The 15170-nt window shown below is 41.7% G+C and overlaps 1 protein-coding gene across 2 annotated transcripts in view; it reads right to left on the bottom strand.

The window, feature by feature from the left end:
- Positions 1-13509, bottom strand: part of KDR (kinase insert domain receptor) — a 43013-nt gene extending 29504 nt beyond the window's left edge. The window contains exons 1-9 of one of the 2 annotated variants that reach the window (XM_004681287.2): positions 13428-13509; positions 9782-9875; positions 7347-7543; positions 4187-4317; positions 3762-3930; positions 2792-2931; positions 1986-2163; positions 440-554; positions 190-353 (exon numbers count right to left, since the gene is read on the bottom strand). In XM_004681287.2, the coding sequence (XP_004681344.1) occupies positions 190-353; positions 440-554; positions 1986-2163; positions 2792-2931; positions 3762-3930; positions 4187-4317; positions 7347-7543; positions 9782-9875; positions 13428-13494 (1255 nt within the window). In that variant the 5' untranslated portion in view covers positions 13495-13509. The remainder of the gene's footprint in view (positions 1-189; positions 354-439; positions 555-1985; positions 2164-2791; positions 2932-3761; positions 3931-4186; positions 4318-7346; positions 7544-9781; positions 9876-13427) is intronic. The other variant, XM_012724265.1, reaches the window with a different exon arrangement.
- Between the last annotated feature and the right edge of the window lie 1661 nt (positions 13510-15170).

Genomic DNA, 15170 nt, shown 5'->3' with positions numbered 1-15170 from the left:
AACAGTCTATGTACATGGCCCCTATTGCAAACACATTCAGAGCACACTATTTGATGCCTCATTTCAACTCCACTGATCTGGATCTTTTATACATAGACTCCCATTCCATGAATGATGGCTGTTTAGGAAAATATAAAGAAACTCTTTCAAATAAATCTTGGCCAGAAAAAGAAAACTATGTGAACTCACCAGTCACAATCAAAGATACCTCGTGGCTCTGTTTCTCCTTTGAAATGGGGTTCATGAGGACAACTGTGTAATTGCCTGTGTCTTTCTCACTCACTTCCATGATAGTCAGAACGTGCCCCACTCGAATCGTGTGATTGGACTCAATGGGTCTTCCGTTTTTATACCTATGGGGGAAAAGCCCCATAATTAGTACAATGTAAGGATCTACTTACCGGTGAAACAGTTGCTCTACATTTAGTGCAAAAATTACCATTTTATCTCAGGAGGAGGGTAACCAAGGTATTTCACAGGAATTCTGACTCGGTCTCCCACTGTGGCCTCCACCAAAGATTCCATACCACTATCAAAAGCAACAAAGGGTTTTTCTGAAAGAAAAGAAAACACAGAAACAAGTATTCTTCTAAATGTCAACTTAATGGTCATTTGGTTTAATTTTTCATGTCAAGTGAAGAGACAAAGACTTTGGGGTTTGTGTTGCTATAGCCCAGAGCTCCCCATATTCCCTTTCTATTGGTCACATTTCACCTTCTGTGACATTTCTAGGTTTTGTACGTGCTTATCCCTCTCCCTAGTGTAATCTGCAAGCCTTCCTTCTGCTCAACTCTCAGTTTAAGCATCTGTTCCTCTGTAAAGCTCTCTCTAAGTTCCTTAGGAACGCTTGGGCTCTCCTCCTCTGGCACCAGCACCCTATCCAATTGCTGAGTCCCAGGATGCAATCCTCTGATCTCCTCTCACCCTCCTCTAGTCTCAAGCTTAAAGTATCATCAATGTCACTTCTAAGTTTGTACTTCCCACCATCACTTCTCTGAGTCCTACATTTATATATGAAATATCACCACTTAGATGTTTAAGGGTATCTTGAAATGATCATACCAATACTGGTTTCCCAAATCTTACCTTCTCAATCTTCACTAGCTCAGTAAATAATACCACCTAAACTCATTTGCTTGCTCATGCTAAAAACTTAAAAGTCATCTTTCATTCTTTTTCAGATGTATCCCATAGCCACTGAACCACTCAGAAGATTCCATTGGTTCTATATTCAAATACGCATCCAGCATCTTACCACTATTACTGCCTCTTGTCCAAGCCATCAAGCATCTTCCTCCCAGATCCCAGTAAACAATCTTTTAACTTATCTCCCTACTCCTGCCCTTACTGTGGAATACCCTAAAGTAATAGTAATAGCACCAACAATTACAAGTTATATTTAATAACATGAAGTATTCCACATAACCAGCATAGTAATCTTATTTTTTTTAAGCCAGAGTTAGTTTCTCTCTGCTCAAAATCCTTGCATGAATTCTCATTATACCATCCAAAATCCTACCAAGGCATGTAAGTAGAACATAAATGTCTAAAGTGAAACATTCATTTGAGTGAAAAAGGATAAATGAAAAATGATTTGCTCTAAGCCACCCAATTTTCAGGAAGTGATCAAATCCAATTTCCCCCAGTTGTGAAGTTTATACTTATTCAAGAAAGCCTCTCCGTCTTGCAACAAAATAAAATATTTTAAATCTTAGAGTATAATGCTGTTTTTGAAATACTAATAGCACCAACAATCTTAAGTTATAATTAGTGAATTATTATATTAGCTCATTTCATTGTTAATATTGGGATGTGAGTCTCTGCCTCCAGAGCTATGCTTTGACTTCTAGCTCATGTGTCTTGCCCAGCAAGAGCTCAAGGATGTATTCTGGATGACAAAGTAGGGATCGCTAACTGACTTACATTTATTTAAGTGATCTCACGTTGCAAGGCACCGTGGAAGTGCAGAAGTGACCTTAGCTTACCATGGACCCTGACAAAGGTGGTGTTCCTCTTGGTCATCAGCCCACTGTAGGCCACACAAGTGTACCAGCCTTGGTCACTGCGGGTAACACCATCTATAGTGAGGGAGCTCAAGAATGTCTTCATGTCATTTCCAGGCTGAATTTTTAGGTCTCGGTTTATAAACTTCTTGTGCTGATGCTGAAAAAAAGAGTTTACAAAACTTCCAAAGTCCTGCATAACATAACGGGAATTTCTAGAAACCCACCAAAGCAAGTCTTGCTCACTGGAGAACTATTTAATGCTAATAACAATGTCAGAATATTTAACCTATGTGGGCAGCAAATAGATTAAGTTTCAGAAGAAATAAGTGAATGCAACCAAATTAGGATTTTTTTTTCCAAATTAGGATTTTTAAAGTCTCTGAGAATAAAGAGATAGCAATGAATTGCAAAACAGAAGTAAATAAGCCCATAGTGTCTCAGGCCACCTCCTGAAGAGAAGTTCTCTTAGAAGGAATGCCAATCAAGGGCTTTAGAGAACAGAGAAATAATACAACCTGGAGATGCAATCACTTAGAGAAAAGTAATTTGGCAATCTGATTGTAGCAGAGTGGGACACACATCTTGGTGTTGCATCTTTTTCTCTATGGATGTTGTGTGATCTGAAATTCTTTCAAAGTGTGTGTGTGTGCGTGCGCGTGCATGTGTGTGTTAAGACCCTTGCAGATCATCTGGATCATCTGGCCAGAAAGGCCACTATCTCTCTCAAGCAAACTCCACTGGGTTTTATTGTCAAAATATGTAGAGGTCTGGCTTTAAATTGTTACCTTTAAAGAAGGGTATTCCCAGTGGAAGTCAATCCCCACATTCAGCTCAGTCCTTGCTGTGCAATTTAAGATGAGTTTCTCTCCAACAGACAGTTCAACTCCATGAGGGGGACTCAGAACCAAATCATAAATTTTATATCCTGGAGCAAGTAAATTGAAAAAAAAAAAAAAACAGAATGTGAGAGGAAAGACAATTCTACATAGCTCAGCGCAGATTTTTTTCTGAAAATAATGCATCTTTAATATGTGACACATCACTTTTTTCTATGGGCCTAATCAACATTTAGTAACTCACTCCCCCCAAAATATATGGCCTGTAGAGGAGCCTCCTTGGTAGTGCAGGGGTTAAAGTCTCAGCCCTATCATGTTGTCAGCAGCCTGGCCCACATGATGCTGCAGACCTCTCCTGGGTCTCCTGAACTGCCCACTGCTCCCCTCAGCAGTGTATTTCAGTAGATCCTCCTGACTCTGCTCCCCACTCTGTCTCCAGTGAATCATCTCACCTCCCGCCCCTCTGGTCTACTCCCCAGTTCTTTGTGCATAAATAAAAATGAAATTTTTTTAAATAAAAGGCCTGTAGAGATTTACAAAAAGACCTGCAAGGATCTCAAAATGTAGCCATGCAGTCAACAGTCATGCAGCCAGCTTTAGTTGCTGGACTTGCATGAAATGAGTTATAATTAAAAGAGTGGATGCCAAGCAATGCTCTGAACATTGAATTTTCCATTAAGCATACTTCTGTAATAGCATTCTTTTCCATCCTGTATTGGCAGAAAAGAAGAAAAACTTGATGGCACAGAGGTTATACGGCATAGAACAGAGTAATGGATTGCCCAACACTGTATCTTGAGTTAATATATTTTTCAAATTCTCTGTCCCTTATTCTATAATTTAATCTCCAAGATCTTCATATAGGAATCCAATATTTATTGTCTGATATAAGAGATATGAAAAGAAACTGTCCTCTTACCTACAACCACAACTATGTACATAATAGACTGGTAACTTTCATCGTTAATCTTTGCTTCACAGAAGACCATGCCAGCATAGCTGATCATGTAGCTGGGGATAGTAAAACCTTTCTTGCTGTCCCAGGAAATTCTGTTACCATCGGGAAAAAACCTCTTTTCTGGATACCTCTGGGTAGTAAAAAAAAAAAAAAAAGAAAAAGAAAATATTTAATCAAATGCAATCCAAACATGAAACCATGTTAGAATATCATTAAAGAATTTATCTTTAATTTTAAGAATGCAAAGCAGTTTTATTTATTGTCATTTTGACCCTTTCTGAAGGAGCTTTACAATTCACTGCTGATAATATGCAAACAGGCTGACCATCTTATATTAAAATAAAATGATGAACATGTAAAAGATGATTGAAGAAATTGTAACTTACTGCGCAAAGTGACACATTGAGGTTTGAAGTGGACCCAAGACATGGAATCACCACAGTTTTGTTTTTGTTCTCAGTGATGTACACAACGCCATGTTGGTCACTAACAGAAGCAATAAATGGAGACCTATAGTCTAGAAAAAAATTTAATTCCATTAGCTAGTGACATTTACTAGGAAAGTTGGTCATCTCTCAGGTTCTAACCAGTCGAATGACTGGGAATAACATTCTGAGAAAAGTTATTCATAGGTTCAGTTTGCTGGTAGAAAAATAATTCTCCATACATGCTACAGGACAGGTGTGTGTGTGTGTGTGTGTGTGTGAGAGAGAGAGAGACAGAGACAGAGACAGAGAGAGAGAGAAATTGAAAGGAAACTCCCAAAGTGTGATTTATTCATACACAAGGATCATCAGTCAGTAGGATATATTTTTATATTGAAGAATTAATATATATTAATTTATATTAATTATTGTATAGTAAGATATTATTGAATATACACTAATATATATTAATAAATATTAACCTATAAATATATTAAGTAATTTAGATAGATGAGCATTGAGCATATAATTCCAACTTTTTAAAAATGAAGTAGCATAATTCTTTATTTTCACATACACTTTCATATATGCTTTATATATATCAATTTTAATGTAAATGTAAAGTTAAATCTGTATTGTGGATGTTTTATTGATGTTTTAAAAATTTCATGTTTTCTCTCTGTTAGATAAATGTAAATGCTATAAAAACAAATTAATGGGCCCCAAAGAATCTTTAAAATAAACAGGAAATAATGAACAATTTTTAGCTCAATTATACAAGAAAAGTTTTATGTGGACATGCAAAGACTGTGAAGATTATACACTATGTTCTTTATGAAATATGTTTTAGTAGTTATTACAGTATACTAAGATTCAGTAGTTATGAATATCTTCCATGACAAAAATTTGCAAAGTCACTATCCCAATGAATGAGAAGAAAACAAAACAGATTTAATGTCATTCAAGTGCTGTTCATGCACTGTTAATCTGCTCCTGGGAAACTACTCTATGGCCCAGAAATAGAGATGATATGGTGTCAGGTCAAGCTTGGGCTCTCAGAGACATAATCACAGCTCATGCTGCTATTCCAGCACACCTGATCAGACATTTTCAGAGCTTTTCAAGATGATTGGTCAATGTGAAGAGTTAATTAAGCCAAGGCGAAAAAGATAACTGATTTCCTTGCAACAGCAGAAGTCTGATTCTCTTTCCCAGCTAGAAAAGCACCAAAAAGCAGCCAATCCAAGCCTCTACACTCCATATCCATAACCAGAGCCATTATTTTATGTGGCCAGAACCCACTGCATGGGTCCACTCTTTGTTGGAGGGAACAGGTTAAGAGAACTTGGGAACTAAGATAGTGCCCACAGGGAACATTTAAGGGCTGTCTACAGGGAACACTTCAGTGTTTTCTTTCCCATTTTGAATGTTATGACAAGGTCTTGAACAGTGCAACTCCTACAAACTTAAGCTTAGACAAGAAATAGATTTTGGTGTTATACCCAAAGACAGGTATTGTGCAAATAAATAGTGCTAGAAATTGCTACTTCTTCATATCACCTACCTTTCATCCACATGTTATGGTATAGTATTTGGCTTGCTTACAGAACAAACCTTGAAAAGTTAAATTAACCCTTGATGCAAGACTAAAGCTATTCAGTAAATCAATTCTATTTCAGTATCTTAAAGAAAGAAAACAAGGAAATAAACAAAAGAAACCAAAACAACCTCCCATCCTCTCAAAATAAAAAATTTACTGTAACTCCTGAAATGAATTTTCACATGTCTCAAAGTTTCCTGACTTTGGGAGAGGGAAATAATAATGAGATATTAAGGGAGAGGTTCATCTTGTAATATTTCCAGACAGTCTGAAAGCAGGAAATCCTTGCAATCCTCTGAGAAAGCCTGATCTCCCAAGACTGCCAGATCAAAAGACGTCAGAAGTTCTCAAAGATCTGAGTATTGTCTCTTTGAAAGTCTGTAGAGGGGAAAAGGAGAGCACAGAATACTACCTTGGATTGTACTCGCCCGAGGTAAAAATTAATTCTCAGATAGTGTACAATCCAGATGTAACATGCTCTATTTTGATGGGTTTTCCACTGTTGAAATGTAATATGCACTACTGAAATGTAAATGGACGGAGATACCCAAGTGTATATTCCAAAGCTGATGAAATCCCTGTCCTGTAAAAGATGTTTCTGGTAAGGAAGTCTTAGCAATCTTCAGCCGTCTCAAACCTTCTGGGATGTAAAGAGGTAAAGAAACTTGTAAGAAATGTCTCAACAATTTGTCTTTACTGAAAGGAAAAATATACAGTATATCTCAACAAAGTATTCATAACACATATTCCCTAAATTATATTATAGGTATCTCATTACTGAGGTTAGGTTGTCTGTGGGAAAATCAAGGTAGTAGAAGATTTTTGAAACACTCAAAGAATAATTAATAATATAAATACTAAATACATGTAACATTGTGTTTACACTGCATGGATGTTATGTTAGCCTTCATGGTGTCAGTCCCAAATTGCAAATTCTAGGAACAGGTGGGATATGAGCCCAGGTCACACAAGCAAAGGAAAGAAACATTGTCCTCAAAAGGCCCTTTGAAGCAGTGTCTTTATTTGCACGGTAACATGTGAACTGTCTTTTATAAACTATTAAACAGAAAAGAGAAGTTCCAGTGAACAAAGAAGCTCCAGGCCTCTGGGCTGATTCCCTGTGCATTCTTGGGGAAATCTCCTGCCTGGCGGTAGATAACCTATCTCTCCACAGAAACCTTTCCATAATTCACCCCCTGAATCTTTTTTCAAGATTTCAGAGTTTTTTCTCAAACATCAGAAGACTTTACAAGTCTCCATGACCAACTGAGATTTCCCTTAGAAACAAAGATCAGAACCAAAGTCATTGGGCAAAAGAAATATCATGAGATCCAAGCCCCAGAACAAATCAATGAGTCCGATTGTGACAGGAAGCCTTGGGAGAAAAGAATTTTGTATATTCCTGTTGGCAAACAGCCTAGCCTTAGAGCGAGCCATTGTTGTACTCGATTCTTCTCTGTGCCTATTGTGTTTTGGAACTGGTAAATCAACATGGGAAATGAATTCTATTTAACCACTTACCTTGAACGTAGACATAAATGACTGAGGCCTTGTCGCTGTCCCGGTAGAAGCACTTGTAGGCTCCAGTATCATTTCCGATCACTTTTGGAATTGTAAGCGTCTTACAGAAGATGTGGTCACTGCACTCGGTCACTGCCACCCTTTTCTCAGAACCGCTCTGGTTGTTGGGCCAGAGCCAGTCCAACTCCCTCTGCCCACTGGAAAACCAATTCCCACAAAGTGTTAATGTGAAACACCACACTATGTGGGTGTTTCCAAGGAAAACAAAGATTTGGTTCGCAGACTTAGAAAATTCCTCGACACCCAGATTCAAAGCCTTCCACCAACAATAATGGGTTGAATCAACAAGAGACAAAAAGCTACAGACTCCACCTCAGGATCACTTACAGGGTGTTCTCAGCCTTCTATTAATCCACTTTCTCATTCCCTCAACAGATATTTAAGTAAGCTCTGTGTCCAACATGGGGGACAGAGCAGTGAACAAATCAGACAAAAACCAATGCCTTTGTGCAACTTTAGTCTTGGTGGACACAAGCAATAATATAGTAAGTGAGCCTCAATAAAAGCGATTTTTTTAATTAAATAAAATGTACTAGAGGTAATGAGAATTACAATGAGGGAATAATACAATATTAAAACAAAAAGGGAGGGAAATCTAAGTGGAAGAGGTTGGATGAAGTGGGCTACAGGTCTGTCAGGAGGGATAGTGTTCTAGGCAGAGGAACAGCAAGTGGGAAGGTCCTGGATGGCAGGAGATATGGAGCATGGAGGAAGTGGTATGGGAGTTGGAGTGAAGGGCCAGGAGGGGGACAGAAGTGAGGTGAGGAAGGAAGGGAGTACTACTGCCTAAGAGCCCCCCAGGACCTTGTACAGACCTAGTTATTACATAGATTATGGGCCATCCCTGGTGGCGCAATGGCTTGGGAGGCAGCACGCTGGCGGCAGCCGCCTCAGTGCGTGTTCGATTCCCGGCCCCAGAGGTGACCCACACGGCACAGCAGACCTCTCCTGAGCCATCCACTGCTTAGTGTACTTCCTCAGTCTGCCTGTTCTGCTCCCCACTCAGTCTCTGGTGAAGCCTCTCACCACCCCTGCACCTCTGGCTGGTATACCAGTTCCGTATGAATAAATAAATAAATCTTTAAAATATATGTATATATAGAGAGATTACATTTACTGAAATATTTCTCTACACTGCCCCAAGCAGGTGGCTCACCTCAAAAGACGCAACATCTCTGCCCCTTCTTTCAAAGAATTGGCAATTTCCACAAAATTCTAACAACATTCATGAAGTTACTTTTAACGCAGTCTATGACTTTTCCAGGACATATGAAATGTTTATGCAGCATTTAAAAAGGAAGTATGGTATGTTTGGAGAGTTTAAATAACCTTCATTGTTGAGGGTGGGTGTGAAATGTGTCTGGAAATAGCAATACCAGACACAGCGCCTGCTCATGCTATTTCCCAAGGGTTCCATGTTGGTGACCTATACCTGATAAAGGGACTCGGTGTAAACCTTACAAACAAACTACAGCCTGAAATGGATCTGTCTCTGTGCTTAACACTTGGCATTCACCCATCATGAAGGGCCAGCAGAAGCTGTCCACGGTTATCTGTATGCCCTCAGCTCTCTTCTCAGAGGCAACATAGCTTTTGCCAGTCTCTGCCCATGGTCTCCACCGTGGGCACACTGTCCTGAGGCCATCCAGGTCTACCATGCAAATCACTATATTAAACGCCAAGGTCTTCTACTTTTCCTCCTGGGGAAGGGTTGACAAGCAAAAATTAAAAGGCCTTTTTTTGTCAAAGAGGACTGTTTCCCCAGTTGACAAAAATCAATAGCATGATTTCTTGATAGCAAATGTGAAGAAGAACCTCCCAGAACACCAATTCAGAGCATGAAATCCATTACCTGCACAGAGTATGCTCCTCGCTGAGTTTTAATGGCTGAGTATTAAAGCTACAAAAGCCAGTATTTTATCATGAAATGAAGTTCTTAAAAAGGGCCAAACCGATGTTCAATATAGAAATATGGTCCAGTGTGTCAGGATGGCCGAGTGGTCTAAGGTGCCAGGCTCAAGGAGAAATAGGGTCCAAAACTTTGGGTACATCCTCAATTTCATTTATTCATTTAACACTTACACACTTACTGAGTATCCACCATAACTATGTACCAGATGTTATACTGATTATTGGGGGTGGAGGAGGGATGTTGACAGAGGGAAGGAGAAAATAGTGCCAGCACAATCGAACAGAATCTTGGGAGAGAAGAGCTTTCTCACTTTTTCATGGTTACATCATTTCTTAGAAACCTCACTATGTATAAACAATGATTGCAACTCTACTCTAATTCTGATGTTCGTAAATCTAAACTTTCCCTCCATAAACAATGAGTTACTTAGCACAAGAAATCTGAATCTAAAATGAATCTTTACCTGCAAGTAATCTGAAGAGTTGTATTAGCCATAATTGTAAGTATGTCTTTTTGTATGCTGAGCCTGGGTGGATCGAGAGAAACACTGGGCAAACCTAGAAACAAATTAAAGAAATGAATGTCACTGTGACTGAGATAAGCCCAATAGGAAACACTTCCCACTAACAGTGCACACTCTATATTTTAAAAGGCCACTTCAGCAATTTATGGTGTAAAACAGTGAATTGACTTTTCACCATTCCCAGTAAAAGTTCACAAGCTGTGTAATAACAGGAAGAATGGGCAGATGGTCATAAACCGGCACAACAGTTCTGCAGTTTGTGGAGCGAGGGTGGAGTTCCTGTTTTCCTGCATTGCCAACTTCAAGGTCTTACAAAAGGATATGGAACATTGAAACCAAGTGAACCCTCATCTGATGATCTCACTCCCTTGGGAAAGGACCCACTGACATTTCTTATAAAACATAGGATGCACACTTTTCAATAAATTGCTGATTAATGAATACTACTTAGTGAGATTCTATGTAGCTCATCTATGTATCCTGAAGGGGACAGGAGCATCCAGAACCTTGTCTAATTTTCCTTTATCAAGTTCTAGGGCACTTCCTCTGGAAATTGGACAGCCAAGATTGAAAGACAGCGTGAAAACTAGAGGAGAGAAAATGAGGAAAATATTGTCCAATGTCATAGACTATGCACATCAATATACTTCTCAGAAAAGGACATTTAAGAAAGCAAGGTTCATGAATTACAGGGAATCTCAACTGTTCACTGACGCAATAAGGTCAGCATGCTACCACTTGGAACACATGAAATTTTTCTATCAAAAATACCACAGGAGAGATTTCTTATCGCATGCAACTCTTTCCACAGAAAGAAACCTGAGTTCTCTGTCAACTAAATGTGCAAAGCTACCAGGTGCTGAAAAAGCATGTCCACCATGTGAGGACTGTGACTAGAGAAGAGTTCTAAAACACCAACTTTGAAAGTGACTGATGTTATGTAAGCGCCCAATTTCAATGTGGTTTCCAACTCTCATCAGCTAAGAACAAATGACTCTGGCATTTAGCTTGCTGGGCAAATAAGAGAGCATGAGCAAATGCCCGATGCATTGAATTTGTGAATTCAGTGTGTAATGTGAACAGTTCAAAATGAACAACTGATCTTGCATGTTCTCACACACTCGCCTGGATGTACAAAATAGGTTACCCAAATAACTGATGATCTGCTCATCAAAGAAAAAGAAAAAACTTAGAAATTAATTTATATCAAATAGACCTCAGAAACTAATTAGTAAGGTACTGCATGTCTCCACATATTTGAAGGCTTATATAGCCACACTTTTACGAGCATTGAAGGTGCCCATCATACATGATCTAGGGGCCACTCTTAGACTGTTATTGGTTGTCAGGTCCAGTCAATTATCACAGTAGTTTTCAACAGAAAGAACTGCCCTCATGGTAGGAATATAAAGCAAAGTGTCTAAAAGCAATGAAAATATTTCCAATAATTGAGATTTGTCTAAGAACAGGGAAATGAAAACAATTCATTTGGATGAGCACAGCTATCAAACTGAACTAAGAAACATGTTCAAACCAATGACCTAATATAACAGGTACAATGATCCAAGCAAAAACCCATTATTTGGGCACATGTAATTTTTTTTAAATGTAGTTAAGACTAGCCTCTGAGTAAGCTATGTCTTCCCTATCATCAAAAGAAGAAACTTTAAAAGATCTCTCATAAATTATCGGCATAGTTTATCTCACACTCCAGACACACTTTCCCATTAAGGCCTCCCTGGTGGCACACCAGGTTAAAGCACAGCACTATGAAGCTATCCACTGCAGCACCAAAGTTAGATTCACCCACCGCCAGGGAGGTGACCCACATGGCACAGCAGACCTCTCCTGGTTTGCCCACTGCTCCCTTCAGCAGTATATTCTAGTAGATCTGCTTCTTCTGCTCCCTACTCTGTCTCTGGTGATCCTCTCAACCCCCACACCCTTAGCTTGTACCCCAGTTCTTGTATAAATAAATAAATCTTTAAAAAAATAAGTAAATAACATTTAAGCTATGTTCCCCACTCACAGGAAGCCAAGATGATGCCATACTAAAGATATGTTTAACAAAACTAATGTATTCATCTGGGCCATCAATATTAACTGCAAATTCATACCTATACACTAGCCCTCTATTTTCTCTGTTCCAGTAAGCTTCATTCGCTTTCATTGGCAAGTCTGAATTGTACTCTCTAGAAAGTTGTAAAGAAATAACTATAAGAAGTACATGTGCTCCTACTCAATAAAAAGCCCTTCTATGTTCAAATCCCATAACCAATATTAATTAATTTGTGCACTGTTACCCTTTCAGCTCAAAGATAGGCAGGAAAAACAACGATGCCTCTGTCTCTAGAATTTGATGGCACCAATTACAGCTCAATCCAATTAAGCAAGTCGCACACTCCAAAAGGGCAACCCCATCATTATATTGAGGGCAACCCAAGTATGGTTACTACTGCTGCACTGTGGAACACCCCAGGCTTAACTGCAACTCACTTCTTTGTGGGATACAAAACAACCACATGTTCCAGACCTCCTATTCTCTCCCCATAAAGGGTTTTGTCAGGGACAAGTGAGTGTCCAGGGTAGAGCTAGTCCTGATGAACCAAGCCATTATTAAGAAAATCCAATAACTATAGACAGATGACCGTGTTACTGTATATGAGTGCGGGTCCCTTTTTAAGACATGTGATTCACTTTTTTTTATAGAGGAGAAATTTTCCCAGAATGGTTAGGTTTTTTCACTTTCTCTGCCCTTTGCACTGTATGACCCTGCAGAGATTGGAAATCTGAAGATGAGCAAAGTGAGGCAGACAGAGGCATCAGGAGTGTGTTCTTAACCTTGAAGGAGGTTGAGTTTGTAGGTGACGGGAAGAGGAACCTCAGTAAGTTTTTGGAAGCAAGAACTTTTGACCATAAGCTTATCCCAAAATCAAAACACGTTGAGAGAGTAAATTATTTCACAGAGAAGGTGAGGTTACTTGGAGACACTACGGGAAGTTGTCACTTACTCTGGGCCCAAGCCCCGATTTCCCCCCCTCCCGCCCTCTCTTGGAGGAGAGCAGCGTCCTGCACTCAGAAAAGAAAAAGAAGTTCCCCTACCCGTGGACCCCACCTCATACAGTGGGTATGTAGGTGAGGTTCAGCCAAGAGGCAAAGCACACCCGTTGGGCTCCACCCTGCACCATAAGGTCCCGGGAAATAGCTAGCGCACCCCGCAAGGCTTGCTTTCCTGCGCGGGGACTAGGGTGTTGGCCCTGTCAGACAAGGTTTCACCTCCTTTTACCGCCTGCGGGCACCTCCTGCCTGCCCGCCGCGGGCCCCTTCCTACCTCCGCCTCCGGAGAGCCCCAGGGCGTTTGGACTCTGCGGGACGAGCTTCAGCTGAGCCCTAGTTGAAGATCTGAGCTATACAAAAGGAACTGAACTAGAGCTTGGGAGAACACGAACTCGCTAGGTAATCCAGAGAATTTCAGAACAAAAAGTGTCAAGTCACTTTCAACTCTGTATTTCCCAGTCACATCAGCCCTCCCGTCCCCGCCCGCACCTTAATTCTGCACCTTCCTTCTCAGGAGTGGGCTCCTTACCTAGAGAGTCAGCCCGGATCTCCACGCAGAGCCACAAAGCGGTGAGCAGCAGTGCCTTGCTTTCCATCCCGCAACCTGCGCCCCGAGCTCGCGCGCCGCTTCTTTCTCCCGGCGCCCGCCCCGCGGACGCGCGGAGGTAGCGCCTCAGCGCTGGAATCCGAGTCCCGCAGGGCAAAGATGCCCCGGGTCTGCACACAGCAGCAGGGACGTCTGTGGGTGACGGAAAGGAAAGTATATCCCGGCTGCGCGACGACCTCTGGGCTTTCGGTGGTGCGCAAGTGACGCCCCGCGCAGGCAAACACCGTGCACTGCCGGCTCTCCCGGGGTCCCGGGACTGTGCACGCTGCGAGTGGGGGCCGAAAGTCTAGAGTGCAGGGGCGGGGCCACGCGGGCGGGCCGGGGCGGGGCCTCCCCTTCGCCGCCGGCCCACCCCTGGCTTGGGTGCGGAGCCTGGGGTTGGTGGCCACAGTATTTCCATACTTGCTGCTGACTGCGCCCAGCCCGGAGTCGCCGCACGGAGAAAGTTACAGGCTCAATGACTGTGTATCGGAGGGAAAGGCAATGTAGCCCGCCGCGGGTTACTCCGAGATCCAACCGGGGACCGTCTCCCACTGTCACCCCCAGATATCGGGGAGCATCACTGGACACGCAGCAAATGAACTCCATTTTCAGGTGTGCCAAAGTTTGGGAAAGTCTCAGGCGCCGCGCTTGCCTGGAAGGGGACAGGCTGGTGATCTGGAGCGGATTGAAGCGACGAGATTGAGGCGGTTACTTTGCCGAGACCAAAGCAGGATGGCCAATTTGACAGTGGCTCCAGTCAGTGGTTTTGCAGGACCCTCAGAGTCGTAGTTTTAAAAATCTGAATGTGGATGCCTTTATTCCGAGTACCCACTTTCCTGATTCTCCACAGTTCTTACTACTTCCTCTCACACCTAGCCGTTTCAGCTGTTAAGTTACCTGCCCAGCCCCCAAAGGCTTTTAATTTTGAGACCCACTACCTGGCTTCCGCCAAAATCTACCCGGGTGGGGGCACCAGGGAGCGCGTGGTATGCAGGGCTGTGGCGAAGCCAGGGCTGGCTCGTTGGCCACTGTTCCTTGAGTGGGGTTTCCTTGTGAAAGGGTTTTTATGCACCCTGTTACCGGACAAGGATCTCCGAGCGGGACAGTTTGGGTCTTTGACTAGCCGCTCATCCGAGCAGAGCTTCTAGCTAAGATACCCTCAGGCCAATGGGAAGCAGGCCCGCTGCAGGGGGCTGCTCAGAGCAGCAAAAGGCAGGACTAGCTCTCGGGATCAGCCCCTGAGCACCCAGCACGCTCTGTGCAACGTCATTCCTCTCTCCACAAGGTGGACTCCTTGTGGAGCTTCCTGGAGAATTCGAATTCCCTTCTCGACCATATTTGTTCCTTCTTCTTTTCTCTTCATTTCGCCCCACACCAGAGGAGTGACATCAAATGCCTGCCAACTTCATTGAATGATATCCTTACTCCCCAGGGGTTTTTTGTTTTTTTGTTTTTTTCATGACAACTTAAATGAATACCCTTCGGGGAGATGAACAGGTAGAATTAAAATTTCTGCCTTTAATCCAAACCTCGCCTCCTGAAATACACAACTAATTGAAATTGCTTTTCTCCTGCCATTTACTCCTGCATTGCCAAATTGACTACTGAAATACTTTATGAAATATAACACGTTTTAAATCGTTTTTAATATGTAAAAGGTTAGAATAGGAAGCCCTTCCTTTG

The sequence above is a fragment of the Condylura cristata genome, unplaced genomic scaffold (genome assembly GCF_000260355.1).
Source record: "Condylura cristata isolate star-nosed mole 26May11 unplaced genomic scaffold, ConCri1.0 scaffold00012, whole genome shotgun sequence".
In the NCBI taxonomy this organism is placed as follows: Eukaryota; Metazoa; Chordata; class Mammalia; order Eulipotyphla; family Talpidae; genus Condylura; species Condylura cristata.
Note: the sequence above shows the minus strand (reverse complement) of the source record. Positions and strands in the feature narration are given on the sequence as shown.